The sequence below is a fragment of the Urtica dioica genome, chromosome 8, assembly GCF_054948205.1.
Source record: "Urtica dioica subsp. dioica isolate 48M chromosome 8, U.dioica_male_clone48M_v1_H2, whole genome shotgun sequence".
Taxonomy (NCBI): Eukaryota; Viridiplantae; Streptophyta; class Magnoliopsida; order Rosales; family Urticaceae; genus Urtica; species Urtica dioica.
In genome coordinates, this window is record NC_142763.1 from 4,168,520 (window position 1) to 4,194,587 (window position 26,068).

Sequence of the window (26,068 nt, forward strand, 5' to 3'; positions counted from 1 at the left end):
GGGGAGTCCCTGTCTAGGTGATCACTGGTAGTAATAGTCTCTAGGTTTTATTGATTTGTTGATTGTAATCAGATATAACCTTGTGTGTACTATTGACTACAAGATAGTGAAAATCCTTTCCACTGGCAGCGTGCCCCCAGATGTAGGTGTGTTTCACCGAACTGGGTAACCATATCCTGTGTACTTTGTTTACTGCACTTTTTGTTGTTTATCCATATCTGTGTTCAAGCAAGTTGTCGGACACATTGTCAACACATTGTGTGCGACATCTTGCCATTGCAACTAATCAGAATTTCACTATGTTCTCTCCGGAAGACGCTGAGCATATTCTCTCGATACCATGCTGCAATATTCCAATCAAGGACCGTCTTATATGGCATTTCACCAACAATGGCGAATATAGTGTGAAGAGTGGCTATCGCTTAGCTCGGGACTGGAGGGATGAAGCAAGCGGATCAAATCCCAGCGACAGCGAGACGTGGTGGCGGTTTCTTTGGAGCACAAGACTTCCACCGAAAATCAAAATGTTTGTATGGAAGCTCTGTAATCACTGGCTTCCTACAAATTCTTGCCTGCGATCCCATACCCTCTGATTGTTGTAGCAGGTGTGGAAAGGAGAGGGAGACGAGCTACCATGCCATCTGGGGGTGCCGAGAAGCAAGGAAGCTCTGGAAAGCCGCTGGAATTACTAATACCATGTCCCCCGAAGAAGCCAACGACATTGCCGGAGGCCTCGCTAGACTCTCCAAAGAATTGAAGCAAGATGACATGGAATGGCTACTCACTCTCGTATGGCAAGCTTGGAATACACGTAATGATTGGGTTATGGGTCGAAGTCGTCCAGCGAAAATGGTGGTGGATTGGTCTGACCACTTTTTCCGCGAATTCACCTCTTCCTCAAAGCAAGCCAAGCAGAACAATAATATGACAGCCCGGTCGTTGAATTGGCGGCCTCCGATTCAAGGAATTACTGCTGTGACGGTGGATGCAGCTATCAGCTCGGAGACGAGAAAATCCGGCGCGGGATATGTTGTCAGAGATCACCGTGGTCACCTCATCGCTGCGGGGATTGCAGTGACTAGCCAGCGCATCAGCCCTTCGGAAGCGGAAGCAAAGGCAATCATTTTTGGTCTCTGAGCTGCTGCGGCCCTTCAACTCCGCAAGATCGAAATCCAATCCGATTGTCATCGCGTCATATCCATGCTTCAGCAAAATCTTCCTCCAGCAACCGAGCTTGGTATGTTGATCGAGGAAATCATGTTCCTTCGTGATAGCTTTGAAGAGACCCACTTCTCTTTTTTGAACCGCGATTGTATCACTCCTGCCCATAAACTTGCTAGATACTCTCTCAATTTTAATTCTGATGTTATGTGGTGCAATGAAGCCCCTCCCTGGTTGTACGCTGATCTTAAGGCTGATATGCCAAATTAATGAAAGTCTGATTCTTTTGCTCAAAAAAAAAAAATAACATTTTAGGTATTTTTTCAAAACAGTAAAATTAAAACCAACCACCGGTCCAATTTCTTCTAGAATTTTGATGAGAACAAGGGCAATGGAGGACCTGGACCATATAGAGAAGCATGGCCAAATCGTTTGCATTTAATTTCAATTTTCAGATAAATGAACTGATTCGTCAAAATCAATACGAACTTAAAGAGATCAATTGTTCAAAGAAAATAAAATACTTCTACACTCAAGTGTCAAAATACAAATGATGGCGACACAAATAAAAGTATCTAGATGATTTTTATATCCAGATTTATTTTACTCTTTAAATCACATCTTTTCAGGATCTATTAGTTTCTTTAGCATAATCTAAACTATTCGTACTCATCACTTACAAGACTTACAAGTTACAAAAGAAAAAAAGTGCAAGTACTTCACTACTTTACCAGTAAATAAAAACAATAATATAAATATAAAAAAGGAAGAAAAGAAAAAAAACTATAGTTATACCTGAACGGCCTTGACATAATTTCTCCTCATTTTCGGAGCTGCACTACATTCATGGCTTCTTAAAGAGAAGCAAAAACGACCAACAAAACTATAGTTTTCATTTATAGTCCATGTTGTTATCTAACTAAAACACTGAAAAGCCATTTCTCTCACTTATTTATATCAAAAAATTGGCTAAGTAAGACACCTGAACTATAGGAATTGTAAATTAGCCAACCTTTGGTAAATAATTTGTAAATAGCCAACATGCATACGTGGCAGTCTATTAACTACCTAAAATATATGTTTGGTTGTGTTAAATAAGGCTTTTATTAATCTGTTAATAAGTTTACTTGGCTATTTACAAGAAATTAACCAAATGTGGACTATATCTCAATCCACTATATCCGTGTGGCTATATAACTTAATAACCCTATTTATATTATGTTTGGTGTGTATCTGCCAGCCCCAGCCATAGCTAGATAACTATAAAATGAGTTAAGAAATATATGCCTTTGTAGGTATTAATTAATATTGTGTGTATTTCCATTCAATGGACATTTATTTCCCATATTGATGAAGTGATAAGGTTTCACCATAATACAACAATTCATAGCATATAACGGGAAGAGAAAGATTAAGTAGAAAAGGGTTTGCAATGTAATACACTGTATTTATATGCATGTTCAATGTTAACACATATTCATTGTTATATCATTGGTCAATTCATTTCACTATTAAATAGTCAAAAGTGATGACAACATTTTAGTTTCTTAATATAAAATATGCATTAAAGCTTAGTGGAAAATAACAAACTACGTCAGTATTCATTTATAGATCGCAAATTGGCATATAAATATATTTTGATGTAGACTGTAGAGTGCTGTTTGGAACAGTCAGTCATAAATAACAAAATTAAATCTACGGATTAAAGAGAATGCGGCGACCACATAACGGCCACAATTACGGTGGGAGAAAATGACGAAAAAACCTGATGAATTTTTTTAAATAATTTATACGAGGAGGCACAGCCAAGACGTGGCGGGGGAATTCCCGCCAAAGGGACGAGCGACAAAAGATGCGATGGAAGAAGATACGAGTCGTGCCGGATCTCATATGGGATCATGTGGACGCATTTATTGTATCATTGGTACCATATGAAAAATAAACTAATATTCTAAAAAATGATATCGGGATTTTTTTTCCATCTTGTTGAAATTGGGACGGAACTGAGATCATCATTCGGTCCCATTTCGTAATGTTGTAGTGTTTTTCTAAGTAGTTTATGGTTTTTGCTTATATAAAATACCTTAAAATTGAATTAATTAATAACAAACTAAAAGAAAATAAAAGTATGGGACTATAGAATCGTAAAATATGGTACAAGAAATTTTTTATTCCGTGTAAAATGGTCTCGATACCTTTTTTACGATTTCGGGGGTTTCATTTTCCGCAAACTATGAGATGGACTTGGGGATCCTATTTCATTGATTCCATATGACCAACTTTATGTATGATCAAGTGGGTCGGTAGAAGGAAGGTGACTAATTAGCCGATTAATAATTTACCACCACGATCAAATAAAGTTAGCTGATTATATATTTAACCATGATTGATAGCTAAACATAACGGTGCAGTTAAATTTAACCGGTCATACTTTGGTTAAACCGACGCGATGTTAATTGTGAAACCCTGGAAAAAAAATGTTTATACCTTACTAAAAGATTCCTAATTTATGTTATGAATTTTTTTAAATCCAAAGAGTAGGATTTTTTTTATATAAATATATATATATATATATATATATATATATATATATATATATATGATATTTGGCATGTGATATGATATATTTTTTTTTGGTATTTATACATATAAATAGATATTACGTAATTTAGACTTGGAAATAATTAGTGTGCATATAGGGGTTATGTGAATAGAGTTATATATATATATATATATATATATATATATATATATATATATATATATAAGAATGAGTGCAGAGTATGTACACGTATATATATGTATAACCCTGTGTATATATTTATAATATACATCGTAAGCAAAAAAAAATTATAATAATAATAATTTTTTTTTGTTTTATCTACTAGAAAATCACAGGATGTAAACATATATAATAGTTTTATTTATATATAGAAAGTCATTTGGTTATATATTGGTTTACGCCTATACAATATAATACATATTTATATTCTTTTTAGTATATATAGGAAAGCTAGTGCTAGTGGATGTAACCGAAAAGAAAAGAATCTGTGATTTTTGTAGATATTGTTTTATAGCGTTATCTTATATTCAGTAATTAGTAAATAATAATAAAAAAAAAATCACACGATTTTTTTTAGGGTTAGATAAGTCCTTACATAAAGAAAAACGTGAAAGATTTTGTTTTTTTTTTCCTCACACTCCCATTCCACCGATCTTCCTCTCCCCACCTTTCTTCTCCACCATAAAACCCTAGCCACCAAATAGATAGATCTTTTACTCTTTGTTCTCGAGTTCTATGAGCGTAAAAGACTAATTCTTTTACAACCATCTGAGAAGTTAGGTATGAAATTCGTGGTCTTCTCAAATTAATTTCTATATTGTTTTTGATTTTTTTAGTGGGTTTTTAGATAAAAAAAAAAAGGGGTTTCTGGTTCGGATTTAATCAAACACTGATTTTCATACGCTTACCCTGGCTTCAAAAATAATTATTTTTCATCGATTCTTTTTGGAAAAGTTAGGTTTATATTTCTTCTATCTAAATGTTAAATCGATTAATTTTTTTTTGAAACAAAAAATATGTTCTGATTAAATTCCGATCGGTGCGGCGTACCAGTTTTACAGTTTTGATCAAATTTTAGAAATCGTTTTTCAGACGCTTAGTGTGAATTTCCCGTTAATTATTTTTATTCGAAAGTTTTTGCAATGGTTAGTACTACGTGTCCTTTTTCTAAATATGTAATTTATTTTAAGTTTCAATCAAAAAGTTTTACGGTATAAGAATTTTGGAAACGATGCACAGATTGGATTTTACAAGTTCTTTTTTTTAGCCAAATTGTTGCATCTTATTTTATTTTTAATAAATAGTTAAAAATTTATTTTGGCCGTGATGCCTTTACAAAAAGTGCTCAAAATTATATTTTATACGTACTGGAATTTTTACAAAAGTTTTTCCAGAGTTTTAGTTTTCCCCGAAACCCTAATAGCCAAGGGTATTTTAGTAATTTCACGTCGGATCTCGTTTCTGAAAATTTTCAGAAACTAAGTCATGTATTAAATCATTTTCTTACCTGATAAGTAATTGTCAACCTTTTCCGTTTAGGTTCCGAGTCATTAAGAGCATCTTTTTCCTTCAACGGTCTTCGATCGTAATTCCGATATCCAGGTGAGAATAATCTCACTGCAACACGGATTAGTTCAAAAATATATTAAGTATTATGTGATATGAAGTATTTATGTATGGTGTGAATTTTTGTGTGTGTGTTTGTTCGGAATGTGCTTGGTATGATATGATATGACGATATATTATGTTATCTTATGATGTGTATTAGAATATCTATAACACATCTTATCTTTCTAGCTATGTTATCATGTATGTTTTTATCTTATGTCGCTCATGATTTTAACGTAATATACACGGTTAATAAGTTAAGTAAGCAAGAGAGTCGTACCGCCTCGAACTACGGAGGTAACCAGAAGAATTTCTCGAGCCGAACTACGGGCTCACATAGAGAGTTCCTCATATGTTTATGTATGTGACGGGGCTTTCTATGGGAGGTCGCAGCCTCATGGTTCGTTACCAAAGTGTACACTGAAATCGGTACGGTTACTCTAGGGGACCCCCGAACTAAAATACGATAGAATTTTAATAGGGTATCTCATGTCAAGTACTAATAACCGGTTCATGCATTTGATTTTATTGCTTACGTTTTGTGAGTTATAGTTATTCTCGCTGAGCGTTAGCTCACTCTATGTATAAACGTCCGTGTTGTAGGTAAACAACATATGAACAAGTGAGGAGGGTGGATCAGCGGCGGCGATAGCGAGAGGGTTGGGTTATGGTTACCGTTTTCGAGAATAAAAGACTTCCACTTTGCTTTCAGTTTTTCAATAAGCCAAACCCAAGGTTTTATTTTTCATGGTTTAAGTTATGTTTTTCAATTCCGTTAAAGGTTAAGACTTTATTTATGGTATTTATTTCACAATGGTATTTTTTTGGGTTTTAATTTCCGATTATGCAACTTCGACTTTTTGGTTGTTTTCGTTCATCAAGTTTTAATGAAAATTTATTTTTAGGTTATGAGTTTTCAAAATTTATATTTTAAGTTATGTTTTAAAAAAAAAAATTACCTCAAATTTTCGTAAGTTTTAAAAAATAAGATAAGTAAGATGGTCTGAAATGTCGGGTCGTCACATTAATAAGGGTTAGCGGTGTGAATATCCTATTTTTTCGTCAAAGACTTGGACAGTGTGTATTTTTTTATTTGTTATTTTACTTCAACTATGATAATAAATGTTTAGTACATATACCAACGGTATGTGTATGATTTTTTTTTTCATAAATGTAAATTTTTTTAGGGATTTTTTTTTCATTTTTGAAACTTAAGTCAAATCTATATTTAACTGCAAAGTTATGTCAAACGTTTTTATGTCAAAGGCTTGGTGGGTGTTGTATTTATTGTCCACCGGTAGTAAATGTGTAGTAGTAGCACATACCAAGCTGCGTGTGTACTTTTATATTTTTATTTATGTAGGGTTTTTTTTTTTTTCATTTCTAGGATGTGTTGTTGAAACTTGAATCAAATTTCGAATATATACTTTTGTTTTCCGTTGGATGACCAAATGTTCCGTCACGCATTTTTGTGACATTAGTTACAAGGTTCGAACAACAGTACAATTAAGTATTTCAATAAAATAAACAGTGGATGAGAGGGAAAAAAAAGGTCAAATGTGTGCAAAGGTAATAAAAACCTCTTACTATTTTCATATATAATGCTCAAACACGAATATAAAGACGGTTAACTGCGAAAAAAATCAATTGAGAGACGGGAAACAGAAGAATCCGAGCATTGATTTAACCTATAGGTCGGACTGTAGCGACATTCTCGACGATGACTCTATAGAATATCACTAGTACAAAAAATAGCAACAGGTGCGACTTTTTTCGCACCTGAAAGTCAATTTTCGCACCCAATGATACCTTTAGGTGCGACTTTGGGTGCGACTTTTTCGCACCCGAAAGTCCGCACCTAAAAGTTTTGGGTGCGAAAAGTCGCACCCAAAAGTCTTGACTTTCGGGTGCGACATTTAGGTGCGACTTTCCGCACCTAAAAAGTCACCAGAAATAAAAAAAAATGGCGACAATTAGGCCCTGGCTCTGTAGCTGTCCGGAGTCTTGAAGCTTCAAGAATTCGTGCCGAAATGAAATCTGCGATAAGGCAAATGCAGCTGTGTTCTTGTACCCAACCAAGACAATAATTCAATCCAAAATCCAAAGTCTTAAACAAATTATCACAGCCTCAAAACAACAATACAAATCCAGAATTCTTAACCAGAAACCAAAGAATTTACACGACCAAGAGTAACGAAATACACTAAATTCGTCCAAAAATTAATCAACACTCAAACAGCCATTTCCAACAATACAAATAAAAAAAACCCAAAAACTCGGGTTCTCTAACCCTAGTTCATCCTAATATTCGGCCAATCATCCCAAGGAATTTCTCGTTCCCACAGCTTCCTCGTCCTCTTCCCGATGGTTACCCCTTGCTCCGGCGCCTCAGTTGACGCGCGCGGTGGTGAAGAAGCTCGGCCGACAACGCCCTATGCACCCTATTAACATGTTTAGCTGGCTGAAAATTAAAGAGGAAGAAAAAAAGAGAGGGAGAGGAAACACACCTTAGGACGCTCGATGGTGGTGGTACCCGTCGGTGGTGGTCGGAGAGAGAGGCTCGGTGGTGGTAGGAGAGAACTCGGAGAGAGAGAGGCTCGGAATTAGGTTAAGAAGGAATGAAAATCGAAGTGAAAATTTGTTTTATATCCTGACCTAGATTTTGGGTGCGACTTTGTCGCACCTAATAGTTTTGATAGACTTTTGGGTGCGAAAAGTCGCACCTAAAGTTAAAAAAATCAGCGAAAATTTTCAAATGCTTGGTTGAGTTTTGGGTGCGAAAAGTCGCACCTAAAAGCCTTATTTGGTGCGACTTTTGGGTGCGAAAAGTCGCACCCGAATATCTTCCGCACCGGAAAACAGTATTTGTAGTAGTGTATAAAAAATCATCGATGGTAAAGTGATCGAGATTCGATAATAACATTAAAGGGAAAAAAAATTCACGGCTTAAGATTTTGCCAAATTTTTTAAACATAAAATGAATCTTCCTAAAAATTTTTGAAAATTATATACCGACATAGATTTCATAAAATATAACACCAAATAATCACACAATTTATTTAGATTTTTGACATTCTTTGATTGCCGCGCATGATCAAATAATGTCAAAGAACTGTGAATTAACAAACTTTTTAATATGATTTTTTTTTACAATTTTTTATATGATTTTTTTGGTTCGCTATGTAGTCGCTGATTCCTTGATATCATCAATAAATACATAATTCTACAATATTTCATAACGAAATGCAGATCAAAACACAAAACCAGCGATAACTTCAGCTGGAAGTTATCTGTGCGAAGAACAAATGCACGAAGAAAAAGAGGAAGAAGGAGAAGACGTTGATTTATCCTGGTTCGGATTCAAAATGAATCCTAATCCAATCATGCCTCGAGAGAGTCCTATTTCGATTATCCACTATCTTCAACAGAGTTACAAGTACAAATCCGATCAAAACCTTTGATCTCGGCTTCAAGCTTCAACCCAAAAACCAAACAAGCCTCACAATAGATTTCTCTCGTATTTCCCGTGAGATCAAGACCCTCTTCTTGATCTCTTACACTCTCATATTTTTACTTCTCTCAATACAATGAATGAACCGATGCCAAGAAACTACCCAGGTTAGTGTTTATATACACACACTACCCTGGTTACAACTTGCCTAAACCACATGTGCCGATCCTAACTAACTCTCCAGCCCGAGCTCTTGAGTCTGTTGCTGATCTGTCATGATGATGAGGCACAACTTTCACACCAACCATAAAACCATCTTTGAAGTTTGTACAATGTGAAAGCAGTATTCTTTGAATTAAATTGATTTAGACAGTATTTGTTTAATTAAAATTCAAAAGTTGGTACTTGAGGTAATTTACTCTTTGCGTTTATGCTCGCCAGTATAATTTTGTATGATAATAACTTTTTAACTTGATATGAGCATAATTAAGGAAAAAAAAATTAGTACATCAACTTAAACAAAATTCTTTCAGCGTACAACCTTTAGAAAATGTCAAATTGTTCGGTCTATATTTTCATGCGTGTTCAATTTAAGTTAGTAAAGCTACGTGATCGGTCACTCTGTTATCTTCATCTAAAGATCTTCCTTGAAATATTCTCCTTCTGGCCATCGTTGCCTGCAACATTACAATATCTTACGCGTATCAAAGTCCACAGTTATTAATAATAAAACATTGGAATGGAATGTTAAAAATACTAAGTTCAACCCAAAGTCCATGAATGCTCCAATTACGACGTATTCTTATATCTATATAGCTTATTACTAGTATGCCAATAACTAACAATATCAACCGGTCTATACGATATAAATCATTTAAGAAATATATATTATATCTTAAACGCCACGAAAGACTAACCTTATTTTCCCAATTTGTGAAAATTATGACTAGAGAAAGAAGAAGTGATTGTAGAAATGAACCAAGCACAATCCCAACCCAAAGTCCCGTTCCTCTGAAGTCGAACCAAAATCCGAGTGTGACCGAAATGGGAATTCCGGCGAAATAGTAGGCTCCAAGGTTGACAAAGGCTCCCAAATCTTGCCATCCACATCCTCTGGCGATCCCCGAGAGGACACATTGTAAACTATCGAATATGACCCCAATGCAAATTAGAGCGGCCATTGAGGTCACGTATTTCACGACTTCCTCGTCATTGCTAAAAAGGTGACCCAAAACGCTACGGCCGACAAAGAGAGTCGAGCTCACGAGGAGAGCCTCTGAGACCGCAAGTGACATGACTGATTGCACGACAAGCCGAGCTGCTCGAGGGTTACCGCCTCCTAATTCATTTGCCACTCTCGTGCTATTCGTAAAACAAATTAAAACAATTTATAAAATAAATCTCTAGTGTTTGAACATGTTAAAAAAAATGATAAGAATCTGATGTCAGAAAAATATGAAGAGGCCAAACAAGATTTATAAGGTCACAAGTTACTCTTTGTCGAATTTGACTCATGTTAAGTGAGCTCAAAGAGTCAGCATCATATTAAATTATTAATAATCAAGCACCAAAAATAAAAAGGTCACGTGTTTAATTCTCCATGCTATAGCAACAATTGTTAAGGACGTCCCACGTCGAATAGATAAAAAGACCAAACAAAACATATAAGGTAATTTATATATTATAGTTTTTTTAATTTTTAATTTTTATTGAGCTACGTGATAGGATGAATAAAGATGAGTATGCCTCAAATAATTAACCGTAATTACCTTGCAGCCGCGCTAAGCCCTTCAGGTATTGTGTTAAGGGTAGTGATCGTTGATAAACTGTTTTAAAAAAATTGAAAGACAAGTATAAGATATCAATTATTGATCAAGAAATAAATGTTGAGATATCTTTTGTAATAATAGTTTACAAGTTATTGACAGGATATTAAACTCGTGAGTCCCAAAATGACCAATAAAAGTGTACGGAGAATAAATATTAGGATAATACAATCAGAATTTCAACGGCGTACGTACATACTCTCAGAGAAACGTATACAAACCATATAAGCATGCAAACATAATAATTAATGCTCAAAGTATTCCATCCTAAAATGCATACTTTGTTAAAGCTTGCAATTAATAACATCATTATTTAACTAAAACTTTCAAAAGGTTGACCAAATTGAAATTGCAGCATTTCAATTTGGCTACTTTGTTAGAGTGCCAATAAAATTGTTTATAAATTGATGAAAAAACGGATAAATCTATGAACTAAAAAAGGAAACTTGTCCATTAAATCTTCAAACTTGCATCTGTGAGATTTTCTTAAGGACATAGATAACATATGGTACTCTTGTAATTAAATTAATTTGAGTAATCTACATATTAAACCCTTCCCATTTCATTTTTTCTGCAAAATAATACCCTCACTTTTCAATTGTGCAAAATAATACCCGAACATTTTAAATTCCTGCAAAATAATACCCTCTTCCATACTAAAGTTGAGAATTCTTTTACATCATATCACATGGCTTATAAAAACTCATGATTTGATAACTTTAACTTAGCACATGCAAATACTTCTTATACACTATAAAAACTAAGTCCCCTCAGAAGCATAACATCTTAGTAGGAAAAAAAAAAAGAAAAAAAAAAAGAAGCATAGCATCAAAAAAATTGATTTAAAAAAAATTAATTATCAACAAAACTTAGCAATCTGCTTCTTTTGATTGAGACTCCGCTCCAAGATAAAAAAAACCGTCACTTGCTACTCCCCTGCAAGATAATGAAAAATCAAGCCCCAGTTATGGAAAGTTGACATTTGAACATTATGGACACCATATACAAAAACCCCATGAACATATATTTTTTTTTTTTAAGAGCTGGCATTCACTCGCTCTCGTTTGTCGCCTCCACTTTTCTCTCTTTTTTGGCCACACATCTTGGTTTTAGAGACAGCAAGAAATTCCGCTTGGAAAATCAGGGTATCGTTCACGATAAATCCATTTGACTCATCGTGAAGATCCTCCAACGGCATAAGCTGAGTGAAGTGGCTGCACGGACTTTTGTTCGGGGGTTCAAAACATGAGCTCTCTGCAGCATATAGAAAAAGGATCCATTAGAATATGTAATGCTAAATAACCAATTTAAACGTTTCACATTGCTAAACGCCCAGTATCTTACAATATGTGGTTACGCGTATGCTCCGATGTAGAATTCTATTGTAAATGCTACTTCCTTATAAAATTGGGACCTCTACTACATAATTAGAGTGGTGTGATTAGAAATGGTCTAACGCCAAATATAAAAAAATGCTTATTATTTTTTAAGGAAATTATTCGACTACCGGGTTAATTTTTTTTTTTCGAGAATATCTCATGTCTCATTATTATTCCAAGGATATTTTTTTAAAGCTTTTCCTGTTATATTTGACTTTTTTTTATTGTTTACCGTTTCCTTTAACTTTTTCTTGGTTGTTTACCGTCTAATTTCATATAACTATTAAATCATCTGAAAACTAAAAAAAAAATGAGGTTTTTATAGAATATTCAATAATTGAGGTATTCAGTGACTTATCATCTTTAAACGATATATGTGTGAAATTTTCCTTATTTTTTTTTAACTGTGAGTATCTGATTTTACCCAACTAAGCCCGCTAGTCTAAATCCTTGGGATCAATAGTAAAATGCATTTCTTTTGTTTTACAATTTTAGACACAAATTATAGCACTCAATTGGATTGTTTGGTATTGTGCATCAAATTATACATTTAGCTCGATTTTTTTAACACTACATTGGACATGCTCTTAGTAGGCAAATTTGGTAACAATTGCAACAAAAAAAAAGGGTGGACATACCTGTGCGCTCAAAGTGTTTGCCATTGATTTGATCGAGCACTCTCAGCTTATACTCTGCGTAAACCGACCCGCGAATTTCACCAAATGTCACCGGAGATAGCTCCAATACCATTGATCTTATAACTCTCATACTTCCTTCCGGAACGACTGTCGGAAGAATCGTAAACACCCTACAGAAACCCGGCACAACAACACTAATAATTATACCAAAAAAAAAAAAAAAAAACGCAAACACCAGAGAAAAACAAGACAAATCACGCACCACTTATTCGTTTTGTCCGAAGCAAAAACTTCGGACTTGTGCGATTCGTTCCCCAGCTTGGAGAAGTCCTTGATCACCCAAGTGAAGATTCGGTTGGTTATTTCTCTGCCCGTGAGCATCGAAACGCTCTCTACTTTGCCTCTGTACTCGATAACAAAGATTTCAACCCCGAATACGCACTCGCCTAGATGTGAAATGTAGCCTTTACAAGGATCCTCGAGAATCTCCAGCGGAAACGCTTTTGCAATTCCCGATTTGGTCTGAAGCCGGTTGAACCGGCTCACGGGATGGTCAGCATCTTCATCACCACAACGAGATACATTATTATTACGGAATCACTAGATACAGCATCTTCCTCGGTTTCTCCTATTTCGTTTGTGTTCGGTTCGTCCTCGGAATCCCATGGATTTTCTCCCACGGGCTTGAGTTCAACGTCTTTCAACTCTATTGTCGGTATCTTTTGAATCTAGTATACCAACAAAAAAAAAAATTATGATCAAGTCAGCGAAACATTCTTCTTCTGATTCACTTTAATTATTGTTGAACACTGAAATCACATTGTGAACGATAAATTAACTTTTAATATTTTGTCCCTTCTTTTGGATTTAGGCTTATAGTTTAGTGGCACGAGAATGGAGATCATCTTCGATCAACATGAATACCATCATTTAGACAAAATTCTGTAAGTGCTCTAAATAGTGGATCATTTTATATGTGTTTTTCGATTTCACCAGAAGAAAGAAAGCTGATATGAACCTTGAAGATTTCAATAGAATGGTACTGAATACAAGATACTCAAGGAATTCGAGAGACCCCAAACTCTCTCAGAAGGCTAGCGGTAAATGATTATTTCTAACCTCTATTTATAGACTAAGTGACAATCAACATATAAATTATATTTCCAGTCCTAACAAAAACATCTATAGTTCTGGACTATCTCACGAACCACGTATTAAATGAACATTTTGGAGCCAAAATTACCAAGACATGAGAAAAGGAAAGCAATTTTCTTTTGTGTTGTCATACATCTTTTGTGTTGTCATACATCTCTTGGCAACGTGAGTGTTGTCATTGTAACATAACCTTATCACATAATTATTAACCTTATCTCTTTCTGAAAAAAAAAAAAAAAAACTTATCTTTTGCAGCCTTTTTTTTTTCGTTTACCCCAATGCTTTTATCTTCTGCCAACTGAAATTTTTTACATTTCATTCATGTCCCACCTCGTTTTATTAGTTATTTTGTTGGACATAACATTAAATGACATTTCACTCTAACCAAACAACTAATGGTTCGAATAGAATTAACCATGCAAGTGCCACTGTGAAGTTTCAAGACAGATGAATGTGAACTAAAATAAATATCCACTTTCTATTCAAAAAGCCATGTTTACGCATGAAACATTATATATAATACGACAACAATATATATATATATATATATACTCTCTTTTTTTTTCAACCCCTATGTGTGTGAATCAATGAGACTACAAGCTAGAGATATGACATGTGTGACGAGGGATTCTCTTTTGTGTTGTCATACATCTTTTGTGTTCTCATATATCTCTTGGCAACGTGAGTGTTGTCATTGTAACATTAATTATTAACCTTATCTCTTTCTGAAAAAAAAAAACTTATCTCTTGCAGCCTTTTTTTTTTTTTTGCTTACCCCAATGCTTTTATCTTCTGCCAACCGAAATTTTTTACATTTCATTCATGTCCCACCTTGTTTTATTAGTTATTTTGTTGGACATACATAACATTAAATGACATTTCACTCTAACCAAACAACTAATGGTTCGAAATTCGAATAGAATTAACCATGCAAGTGCCACTGTGAAGTTTCAAGACACATGAATGTGAACTAAAATAAATATCCACTTTCTATTCAAAAAGCCATGTTTACGCATGAAACATTATATTAAATTAAAATAATTATTTTATCATATGCTTAATTATTTCAACTCATTTAATTGTTCACTTGATTAAAAAATATGATTATAAGTATATACTTGTAATGTGTAAACATATAAGATATATGTATGTCTATGGAATTTATGTATGGTATTATATATGTATTTGTGTTATTATAAACCAAACCATTAAAAAATTGTGTAGAGTTTATTATTATTATATGCACTATTCTTTGTGTAAAATTTCTATGTATATGAACTAAAACTGAAAAATCGTGCTGATATCGATATCTAACACCATTAGAAGTGTATTTAAACTTTAATGTGTGACCATTACCCTCAAAATCCTAATATCAAATATCAGCCAGTTTACTGGTTCTTGAAAGGAAAAAATAAAAAGGTCCAGACAAACCTATGTGTAATTGTGTTTTAGTCTTACTCTTAATACAAAATTTCTCTCTTTCCTAAATAACAAGTTTCAAAGCACAAAAAGGACACCATGCATGATTGCCAGTATAAGTGGGATGCAGAACATTCAACGAATTATTTTTTGTTTCAGCCATGAACTCAAATTATTAGTTTAAATTATATATATATATATATATATATATATATATCAAAATTTAAAAGCAGATTCATAGATGAAGACAAAAGTCCCAATAGGACATATTTTTAACTGTAAATGTGTGAGTTGTCTATGCTTCTACTCGAGCATGATCAGCTTTTCGTTTGCTCAACTTGCTCTCCATATTTATTGTTTTGCGTGTATAGGCTCACAGTTTTTTTTTTTTTTTTTTTTTTAATATAAGCTTATTGTTTCTCACGAATTAACAAGTAATAAAAGACAATTTAAAATAATGATTGCATAACCACAAGTTTCCCTATAAATAGACTTCATCCACAACAAGTTTTCATATCTCTCAAGTCTCAACAACATCACTGCGCTTCTCATCTCTCTCTTCCTATCTCTCCCTCTCTCTAAATTTGCCTATATCAAGTATCAACCACAAAAAGTTAATATCACGGCTAGAAGCATTTAAAAAAAATATTACCGCTACTCTCTCTCCCTCTCGCTTGATGTATATTTATATATATATATATATATATATACATACATATTTATTATATTTATGTTTGTGTTAATTAGAGGAGACATGGTGGTGTATGTTTATAGATGCTGACAGAAGATAGAGAGCACAGATGATTTGAAATGCATGGAAGCTATAGCATCTCACTCATTCGTACTCTCTATCTTTCTGTCGTCGTCACTTTGATATACAACATTATCACCTAAAGTCCCTCTGGTATAACTAGGTGTTTTTTAATCTAAATTTTCTTTATTTTTTTTATCTACTGTGTTATATTGTTCGTGGGGTATTTTTATGGTAGTAGAGTTAATCTTTTGCTTTTAATACAGACGCATTGATTTTAAAATTTTGCCGATCTACATACATCTCTAGGGTTTTCATTTGTATATGTATATTTCTAGGGCTGACCTCTAATTTCAGCGTGGCATACAATTTACAGATTCTCATTTGATTACGAGTGTATCAATGATCAAGTTCATTTCGTATTTCAGATGCGTGATTTTCCTACTGAAAGCTAGTTTTGAAAATCCACTCTTTCCATTTAATGTTTTGAATACCTTTTTATTTTACTTTATCCTGACAGATTATTGCAATCCGTATATTTATTCAACTGTTAAGATATATCAGAAGAAATAATTCACCCATACAAATAACATGAGTTCTGTTATGAACTAGTATTTTTTTTTAGCTACTACAAAACAAAAGCTTTGTTTGGCTTAGTTTAAGTGTTGTATATGTAATTTTGAGATGTTCTTTTCAATATCATCTGTATCAGTGTGCATACATTGGAATGTTTGGAATCTATTTAGTGGCAAGTGTTTCGTCACGTTTTATCGAAAAAGGGTGTTTTGATGTCTGATGTCATAATTATTAAAAAGAAGAAGAAGAAATTTGAAGTCTCATTATGTACATTTTTTATTTATTAGAAGCAAAAATAACTTCCAGTTTATTGCAAACCCTAAACCTACATTATTAGCTATATATAACAAAAAAACAGAATATAAGCAAAATAACATATATATCTATGTATGGATTATATGTAATTTCTGCAGATTCAAAACCCTAGAATTGGAGAACGGTGGTGACCGAAAAGCCCTTTTGGAATGGTGGTGACCGGAAAAACCCTTTTGTAGGAACGATGTGATGAAATCAAGTGTGTCTTATTTGGTGAAAGCCAATATCATTCTTCAATAATCTTACCAGCTATTGTAACTTTGGACGATTACAGTTAATGTCGCCACAAACATTATACGACAAATTGGAAGAATGTATATGGGACTGAATGCAAATTAAGATGTTTTTTTAAGTCTTTATCTTTCTGTGAGAGTGTTTTTGAGGGATATAACTTTTTATGATGCCTTTTTATCAAGGGATATACTTGCAAACATGGATTTAAATGTCGCCGAAATTCTCCGATTTTCGCCGGCGGTGTCGTTTTCGTCGGGAAAACGGCCGACGAACTCATGAAAGTCGTTTTTCCATGTTATTTCGTTTGATTTTCTCTGAAAATGACATGCCGTTTGTCCATGTTATGTCGTTTTCGGCTTGAAACTATAAACTCATTCTGGAAAAAAAAATGGCGGAAGCAAAATGAGGAAGAAGAAGATGAGAGAGGGGAGAGGAGAGAGACGAAGTGAGAAGAGGGAGAGAGAGGAGAGAGAGAGAGAGATAGACCTGACCATTCTGGGGCTTGGACGATTAGTTTAGAAGTTCGCGACCACATTCTGGTATTTGTTTGATTACTCAGTGGTTTTCGTTAGCTTATGAATTCAATGCGTTCATTGTTATAAATGATCATCGATCTCTCGATTTGAACCTTTTTAGCAGATGTATATAGAGTTGACTAAGGCTCTTTGGTTCAAATTATCTACCATTGTAACATTTTTCATTGCTAAAATTTGAAACTTGTATTCTATTTTGTGTTGACCAAGAAAAATATGTGGTAATGAGTAAAAGTGAGGGAATTATTTTGGGAGTTTTTTCACAACATTTATCAATTTTTTCGTTATCTTTCTTTTTATATGACTTTTTATAATATATTTTTATCTTATCTAATAGTGTCGTTATTTTCATTTTTATTTTTTGAAAGCTAAAGTTCTTTGTTTGTTGGAAGAGAATTCAACACATCCTCTTTTCTTCCCGTACTAAAAGCTAAAACAAACAAAAGGTTGTTTTCTTATTTTATTTTCATCTCACTTTAATGCATATGAATAACCTCCTCAATGTTTTAAAGGCTATAGTTTATTCCCTGAAGTGTAGCTATCAGCATTTTCTTTCATATGTTGATGAGGGCTATCAGAAATTGATATTTAGACTTGTCTATTTTATTTTATTTTTAGTATGGAAGTTTCAAATTCAAATATATTTTACAAGCATGTGATGATGCATTAAAGGGAGAAAAGCAATTCATAAAAAAAAATTCCAACAGTACTTTCATCTTAGAACTTTTTTTTTCAGATGGTCAAATATTGGAAATTTGTCTCGCATAAAAAAAATTGGTATTGGAAATGGAAAACAGGTGTGTATAGAATCTCTACAACATCACAAAATTCCAACAAGAACAAGAGTAACAACCTTTTTAATTTTTCCAAGCAAAAACTATCCTTTTGTTTTCCGTCAATTTCTCCATCCATCGTCACAATCCACGAATTAATTAAAGTTCAAATTACCAAAATCAATAGAAAATAATCCACGAAAGTGGGTCCATATTTTGTATTATTATTTGTTTTATAGCTTTTTTGCGACCAATTGATTGTGTCACGAATCAAAGCACTTGAAGAGTTAATGCTCATCTGTGTATCTGTGTTTCATTGGTAAAAGATCATTCAATGCAAGAGCAGAGAAACTGGTATGCTTGTTAAGTTGTAATTATATACTTGTATATATATGTACATAAATATATATATTATTATATATATATATATATATAAAACAATTAATGTCCAAATATTAGTTTTCAAAGTGTGTCTGAGCGCAATTATAATAAAATCAACCCAAATCTTTCTTAGCAGAGACATATTAGCAATATAGTGAAGTGATGATCAAATGAGTTGTTTCTTTTGGCTATCTTCATCATAGTTATAACTGATAGTAATTATTGAAGAAGAATGTGTTTGAGCTTTAGAGGGTAGTAATAATAAAAAATATGTTTCTTTTCTGAATGAGACAAAAGCGTGGGGTTTCACACTTGTTTTATAGGGCTTCATGTATGTGTATGTATTCAAATTAAAATGTCTCAGTTTAAAGTATATAGTTTGTTAGAACTTAAAAGGCTGGCTATGTGTTGGTGAATTAGGTGAAGTTTTTTTCTTTTTCTTTCTCTAGAGAGGTTACATTACCATAGCTAGCTTCAAAGCAATATATACACTGATAAGGACTTACTGTTTAATTCTTGAATAAAAACTTAAGTTTAAAAGATGTACAGTGCAATGTTACGATAATTAGTTAGACTGTACCGTAAGAAGGGAATGTATGAATATATGGTATTAAAAAAAGATAGTGAAAGTAAAGACAAAAAAACATTGGCTATGCTATGCCATATATGTAATTGAAATTTTAAATTTCTTATTATTTTGTTTTGCTTTACTAGCTCTGTATTCAAAACTTGGTCAAAGATTGATCACTTGACATGTAACTTCACTTTCTAGTTTTTAGACTCCATTCTTTGCTTGCTTAATATGCATAGTCGGTTGCAACAACTACAGAAAATGGACATGCTTTACCTTAAAAATATGAACGGGTATCTCCTATTTGGCTGAGATTCATTTTTCCGAAATGGTTAGAGAAGAAAAATTAACAGCTTAAAATTTAGCCGAAACATTTTTTTAAATTAATTGAATCTCGATGACAGTGTTGTCACAGATGTTTTTGCGAATAAATAAGCCAAATATTCGTGTCATTTATTTTGATTATTTAACTATCTTTGACAACAATGCCGCTAGAACAATTTAATGAATATCTCTTCAGCAACATTGTCGTTGAATAATGTAAAATATGCGGCGATACCTAAACATGAAAGACAAAGAGATTTATAACTAATTAAGTGATGTAGACTTGGATTATAGGAAAGACGGAAAAACACTCTTGATCAAAAGATCGATTTTTCATTCATTTTAAAACTGCATTACAATGAGGTCTAAAAGCCTATTTATAATAAAACCTTAATCTCTCTCTACTACGATCCTGAATTCAAAAACTAAATAAAATAAAATATTCAATACTTTAATACGTATATGATACTAAATAAACCTATTTAATTATATATATATATATATATATATATAGAATGTAAGAATTCGAATACATATATATTATAACTAATATTATATATTATTTCTAAATTATATATAGAAAGGATATTAAAACTTACGTATGTAATACTATATATAGGATATAACTAATACTATGATATATTAGTGATATATATTATCACGTAGAGAATATGCTATATAACTATAGTATCTATTTCTATATAGAGAATACTAATACTTAACTACTACTAATAAAACTAATTCTGATTACAATATATTTAAAAAATAAAAGATTAAGATTTTCTATTAAAATCTCATATTTACTCTGCATCATTAAGTCTGTTTACACTTATAAGGATTTTAATGTAGCATACGTTTTATATAATATTTTTTTTAGCCGTTATGTTGATATGACATTGATTCAAACCAACTCCTCCCACACAGTATATCATCAAGTATAGTGCAAAATCTTCTCCAATCACTACCAAACCAACTTTATTTTACTATTTTATTGATTTTAATAATATAGTAATGAAGGATAGTATTTTTAGTGTGAAATTTAGTGTTGTGATTGGAGTTGAAAAAAAAAAAATTGGCGCTAAAAGAAGATTTTGAAATTGAAAGAGATGGTATTCAGAATTTCAGATTTTTAACAAAATAATATTTATACTCTCTGATTTTTATTTTAACAAAATAGCGCTAAAGGTGTTTTTATTTTATTTTATATAAATGTGACATTTTGCTTAATGTTTTTCCTCTCTTTTGTTATGGGTGGCGAACAACACAACTTAGTCTCAACTTCTTGAGGAAAACGCCGGAAACTCACAAGCTCGAAGCTTCATAGCACAGACATTTAATTCTAGATTTAATCAAGGCAAGTCAATTTTTTTATGAGAAGTACTGAACCTATTAGCAGTGTTGTTGAACTGAACAAAAAGAAAATTATTTTTATTTTTAATTTATAATCACTTCATAATTCGCTTGGTATTTCAATCTTTTATTGGCTGTGTACATATTGACAGACAAAATTAGTACAACATATAGAATAGTTGACTTTTTTTATTGTTTACCGTTTCCTTTAACTTTTTCTTGGTTGTTTTTACCGTCTAATTTCATGTAACTATTAAATCATCTGAAAACTAAAAAAAAGAGGTTTTCATAGAATATTCAATAATTGAGGTATTCAGTGACTTATCATCTTTAAACGATATATGTGTGAAATTTTCCTTATTTTTTTTTAACTGTGGGTATCTGATTTTACCCAACTAATTAAGCCCGCTAGTCTAAATCCTTGGGATCAATAGTAAAATGGATTTCTTTTGTTTTACAATTTTAGACACAAATTATAGCACTCAATTGGATTGTTTGGTATTGTGCATCAAATTATACATTTAGCTCGATTTTTTTAACACTACATTGGACATGCTCTTAGTAGGCAAATTTGGTAACAATTGCAACAAAAAAAAAAGGGTGGACATACCTGTGCGCTCAAAGTGTTTGCCATTGATTTGATCGAGCACTCTCAGCTTATACTCTGCGTAAACCGACCCGCAAATTTCACCAAATGTCACCGGAGATAACTCCAACACCATTGATCTTATAACTCTCATACTTCCTTCCGGAACGACTGTCGGAAGAATCGTAAACACCCTACAGAAACCCGGCACAACAACACTAATAATTATACATAAAAAAACAAAAAAAAAAACAGGGAAAAACAGGACAAATCACGCACCACTTATTCGTTTCGTCCGAAGCGAAAACTTCGGACTCGTGCGATTCGTTCCCCAGCTTGGAGAAGCCCTTGATCACCCAAGTGAAGATTCGGTTGGTTATTTCTCTGCCCGTGAGCATCGAAACGCTCTCTACTTTGCCTCTGTACTCGATAACAAAGATTTCAACCCCGAATACGCACCCGCCTAAATGTGAAATGTAGCCTTTACAAGGATCCTCGAGAATCTCCAGCGGAAACGCTTTTGCGATTCCCAATTTGGTCTGAAGCCGGTTGAACCGGCTCACGGGATGTTCAGCATCTTCATCACCGTGACGAGATTACATTATTATTACGGAATCACTAGATGTATGTATATGTATGAAATTAAAAGATGTTTTTCATGTATGTCTCCTGAATAATTCGTACCTTGTACGGTCAAGTATTGGTCTGTCAAGTCATTGAGCAAAAAGAACTTGAAACTCACGTAGATATCGAGCTCGAACCCGGAGCGGTTTTTCTCCTCAGCAGATTCCAAGTAGAGTGAAACGTGGTCGGCACCACCGTTCTCGAGGTCTCCTTTCGGGTGAAGCCACAATCTCCTATTATAAAAAGGAACAAACTTGAGAGAAGATCACATGTTTATTTCGGTTTTGGATTGCTTCACTTCCGAGTTACTCTGTTTAGGACTTTCTTTTTTCTTTTGCTAATTAGTTATATATCGAAATCTACAACTAAGTTTTCCGGTGAGAGCATGCAACTTTAGTTAAAAATAGCGACCGATAAGTAATCGACGAACCATGAAATAAGAAATTCCAGCAGGCAAATTGAAGAAGAAAATAATAGTAATAATTAATAACATGTACAATGGCTACGATAAAACCTAATTTTTTTTTTTCAAAGTGCATCCAAGTTTGAAAATAAAAACCTACCATTTATAGCCAGAAGCTTCAAAGATATTGCTGACATATTTCTCCATCTTTGATACAAGGCTGTACGACTTAATCCGCAGCGAATAGTGACTTGATGGGATACTTCTTTTGGTTCTTAAAAAAAAAAAAAAAAAAAAAAAAACCGTTAAGGATCATGATTGACAATGCATTACATACGGAGAAAATATGAACAAAGTAGATAGTTCGAAACAAAATAACTTCCGTGTAGCTGATCGTTCGCGTTTAGTCAATAAATCAATTCGCAAACTTGTATTGCCTTCAATCCAAGTTCCAACACACAAAGATTGTTCGTAAGCAAAGATCACGAATTACATACAGAGAACATGGAAATCAAATACGAAATTAGAACCAATACCTGCGTTGTTTCCTGAACTGAGATCCATTATGTCTCTCTCTCCTCCTCCTCCTCTCTCTCTCTCTCTCTCTCTCTCTCTCTCTCTCTCTATATATATATATATATATATATCTATCTTTATTCGCAAGCTATAGAATCGATGTTTATAGATTCAGCGCGGAGAGTCCGATTAAAAAAGGGAAAATGACTTTGTTAAAAAAAAAAAGGAAAATGACGGAAAGTTCCTCGAACACAATGGGCCGCATAAGGTTACACGCAGTGGGCCCAAAATACCTTCTAGCACTAAGGCCCATTTTCAACAAAAATGTGTAATAAGTGGGAAAATTAATAATTGAAAATTCGTTACTCAACTTATTAACTAATCAAAAAGGTCAAAAATACCTTTTGACCGGTTTAAATTAAAAAATAAATAAAATAAAAAATTATTTACATGGCAGTTTTTTTAACTTAATTAATATTGAATTAATTTCCTTACTTTCTCATTTTCTTTCTCCATGTAAGTGTTGATAATTGTTAATGACAGTTAATCATAGTTTTTTTTTGTTTGTTTAAATTGATTAATAGTAGTTTAACAAATGGGTTTTTAGAATAACTTGTTTTTTACGCTCATTTATAATGATTTATAGTAGTTTATAACACTCGCTTTTTTATTGAATATATTAAGAAATGAAAGCTTACCCGTAAATAATTGAAATCATACATACGTATATCATACAAAGAATAATCAAACACATATTCAATTTATGAGACTACATAACAAAAAAAATGAAACGTAAAAGTCCTTCTTGAATGCTCTCTTTCCTATATTCACGCTGAAATACAGCTCAAATACACAATTCCGAGCCCAATACACCAAACCCTAGCCAATCAATATGAAAACTATCCGCGATCCCAACCCCAAAACCTACTAGAAAATAAACTCTGTTCACAATTCAAGAAGTGAAAAAATCCCTCAGTTACACTCCACTATCCAGCTAATAGAAAATTAAGTCTAAAATAATAGATTAGACATCTCTTTTCATAAGCCCACCCACTCCGAACACTTATTTATACTTAAATATAATTAAATAAATAAATAGCATGAAACTCAATAAATAAAAAAATGTACTAATTTACCAAACGGGTGTAACATGCTAAGTGGAACTAAAAAAAAGTCAGGAAGAGCAGCCAATCCATACCTCCGATGAGTCTACGGAAGTGATGCTGAAATCCCCGAGCCTTCTGAGAAGGGGCTCTTAAGGACCGGAGCGAAAGCGTGAGGCACAAAAGAGACCCTTGACTCGCCTGACGTGAAGCGCTTGGTCGGTTTGTGGGAGCTCGAGCTTGGTGAGTGAATCGGGAGAGTTTCAAGACGTGCTCGATTTCTTTGTCTCCGAGATCCGGATGATCGGAGCTCGAGCTCCAGAGAATGTATTTTGTTTCTCTAACGAGGTGAATGTAGTCAAGTTTGCAGCTGGAAAGCAGGATTTCTTATTCCTTTTCGGATAGTCTGGTTATGATTTTGTCTTCCTCGGTTTCTCCTGTTTCGTTCGTGTCCGGTTCGTCCTCGGAATCCCGTGGATTTTCTCCCACGACCTTGAGTTCAACGTCTTTCAACTCTCTTGGCAGTGTCTTTTGAATCTAGTATACCGAAAGAAAAAAAAAATTATAATCACGTCAGCGAAACATTGTTCTTCTGATTCACTTTTATTTTTATTCTTAGAACACTGAAATCACATTGTGAACGATAAATTAACTTTTAATATTTTGTCCCTTCTTTTGGATTTAGGCTTATAGTTTAGTGGCACGAGAATGTAGATCATCTTCGATCAACATGAATACCATCATTTAGACAAAATTCTGTAAGTGCTTTAAATAGTGTATCATTTTATACGTGTTTTTCGCTTCTTTCACCAGAAGAAAAAAAGCTGATAAGAACCTTGAAGATAATATATTCAATAGAATGGTACTAAATACAAGATAATCAAGGAATTCGAGAGACCCCAAACTCTCTCAGAAGGCTAAGCCTTGCACAAAGGTAAATGATTAATTCTAACCTCTATTTATAGACCAAGTAACAATCAATATATAAATTATATTTCCAGTCCTAACAAAAACATCTATAGTTCTGGACTATCTCACGAGCCACGTATTAAATGAACATTTTGGAGCCAAAATTACCAAGACATGAGAAAAGGAAAGCAATTTCTTTTACCAAGAGCATCATCATCAGGACATGTAAACATCCATTTATAATTCAGAAAGAATAATAAGAAAGAAGTTATGGAAGGAAATTCATACACACAGCATACCTCGGGAAAACCAATGAACATGGGCAATGAATTTACACTCCTTGCAACAGAATGAGCAGATTCGCGGGTCCAACTCAAGCTCGCACACGTCGCACCGAGGACGAATCGGTCCACTTGGCAGTTGTCCTTCAGGCTCCCATTCACGGAATAGATCTTGTCCACGAAGAAGAGGACGTCGTATGCAATGGTCCGGTCACAGGCTGACCCCGCAGGGACGGCCGATAAGACCTTAATATCCTTAGGCCTTTTATTATTTACTGTAGGGTTAAATTGTTAGGCCCAAGGATTAAAATATCGATACCGGTACCGATACCGAGGTTTTGATTTTTTTTTATATATCGACTACCGACTGATATATCGATGGATACCCTGTAACAATTTCAATACCGACTACCGATGATACCGAACCGATTGATATCTCGACAGAAATCTTATAACAAAATATAATTGAAAAAACTCAAAATATATATAAGTCTCCAAATCCTAATATATTTTAAAAATAAACAATTATGATAAGTTATATGCATATACATATATATATATATATATATGTATATTCAAAGCTTTATATATATATATATATATATATTTGTATTATATATAATATACATAAGAAATAT

The 26,068-nt window shown here is 33.4% G+C and overlaps 3 protein-coding genes and 1 pseudogene across 4 annotated transcripts; 1 reads left to right on the plus strand and 3 right to left on the minus strand.

The window, feature by feature from the left end:
• Positions 1-299: 299 nt before the first annotated feature.
• Positions 300-1,137, plus strand: LOC149387403 (uncharacterized). The gene is made up of 2 exons (XM_089622140.1): positions 300-487; positions 606-1,137. The coding sequence occupies exons 1-2, from the start codon at positions 300-302 to the stop codon at positions 1,135-1,137; spliced, it is 720 nt and encodes a 239-aa protein (XP_089478266.1).
• An 8,276-nt stretch (positions 1,138-9,413) lies between these two features.
• On the minus strand, positions 9,414-10,078 carry LOC149387404 (protein DETOXIFICATION 13 pseudogene; annotated as a pseudogene).
• Positions 10,079-11,188: 1,110 nt separating this feature from the next.
• On the minus strand, positions 11,189-13,292 carry LOC149387405 (ubiquitin C-terminal hydrolase 12-like). Its single transcript, XM_089622141.1, has 4 exons — positions 13,235-13,292; positions 12,889-13,186; positions 12,627-12,796; positions 11,189-11,863 (listed from the first exon to the last, which is right to left on the minus strand). The coding sequence occupies exons 1-4, from the start codon at positions 13,290-13,292 to the stop codon at positions 11,646-11,648; spliced, it is 744 nt and encodes a 247-aa protein (XP_089478267.1). The 3' UTR covers positions 11,189-11,645.
• On the minus strand, positions 12,933-25,731 carry LOC149387406 (uncharacterized). 2 transcript variants are annotated; one of them, XM_089622903.1, is made up of 8 exons: positions 25,449-25,731; positions 24,336-24,777; positions 23,158-23,285; positions 22,782-22,895; positions 22,279-22,451; positions 21,874-22,171; positions 21,619-21,788; positions 12,933-13,354 (listed from the first exon to the last, which is right to left on the minus strand). In XM_089622903.1, exons 4-8 carry the CDS (start codon positions 22,826-22,828, stop codon positions 13,317-13,319), a joined length of 726 nt encoding a protein of 241 aa, XP_089479029.1. In that variant the 5' UTR covers positions 22,829-22,895; positions 23,158-23,285; positions 24,336-24,777; positions 25,449-25,731; the 3' UTR covers positions 12,933-13,316. The 2 variants fall into 2 exon arrangements, with proteins under 2 accessions (XP_089479029.1, XP_089479030.1); XM_089622904.1 differs by lacking the exon at positions 23,158-23,285.
• Between the last annotated feature and the right edge of the window lie 337 nt (positions 25,732-26,068).

Excerpts from the sequence above, each read along its gene's own strand:
- LOC149387405 (XM_089622141.1), bottom strand. The coding sequence starts at position 13,292 with ATGGGATTCCGAGGACGAACCGAACACAAACGAAATAGGAGAAACCGA. Across the intron at positions 13,187-13,234 it reads GAGAAACCGAGGAAGATGCT|ATGCTGACCATCCCGTGAGC; the intron begins GTATCTAGTGAT and ends GTGGTGATGAAG. Across the intron at positions 11,864-12,626 it reads CAAACACTTTGAGCGCACAG|AGAGCTCATGTTTTGAACCC; the intron begins GTATGTCCACCC and ends TATATGCTGCAG.
- LOC149387403 (XM_089622140.1), top strand. The coding sequence starts at position 300 with ATGTTCTCTCCGGAAGACGCTGAGCATATTCTCTCGATACCATGCTGC. Across the intron at positions 488-605 it reads GACAGCGAGACGTGGTGGCG|GTGTGGAAAGGAGAGGGAGA; the intron begins GTTTCTTTGGAG and ends TTGTTGTAGCAG.
- LOC149387406 (XM_089622904.1), bottom strand. The coding sequence starts at position 22,828 with ATGGAGAAATATGTCAGCAATATCTTTGAAGCTTCTGGCTATAAATG. Across the intron at positions 22,172-22,278 it reads CCAATACTTGACCGTACAAG|ATGCTGAACATCCCGTGAGC; the intron begins GTACGAATTATT and ends ACGGTGATGAAG. Across the intron at positions 13,355-21,618 it reads CAAACACTTTGAGCGCACAG|ATTCAAAAGATACCGACAAT; the intron begins GTATGTCCACCC and ends TTGGTATACTAG.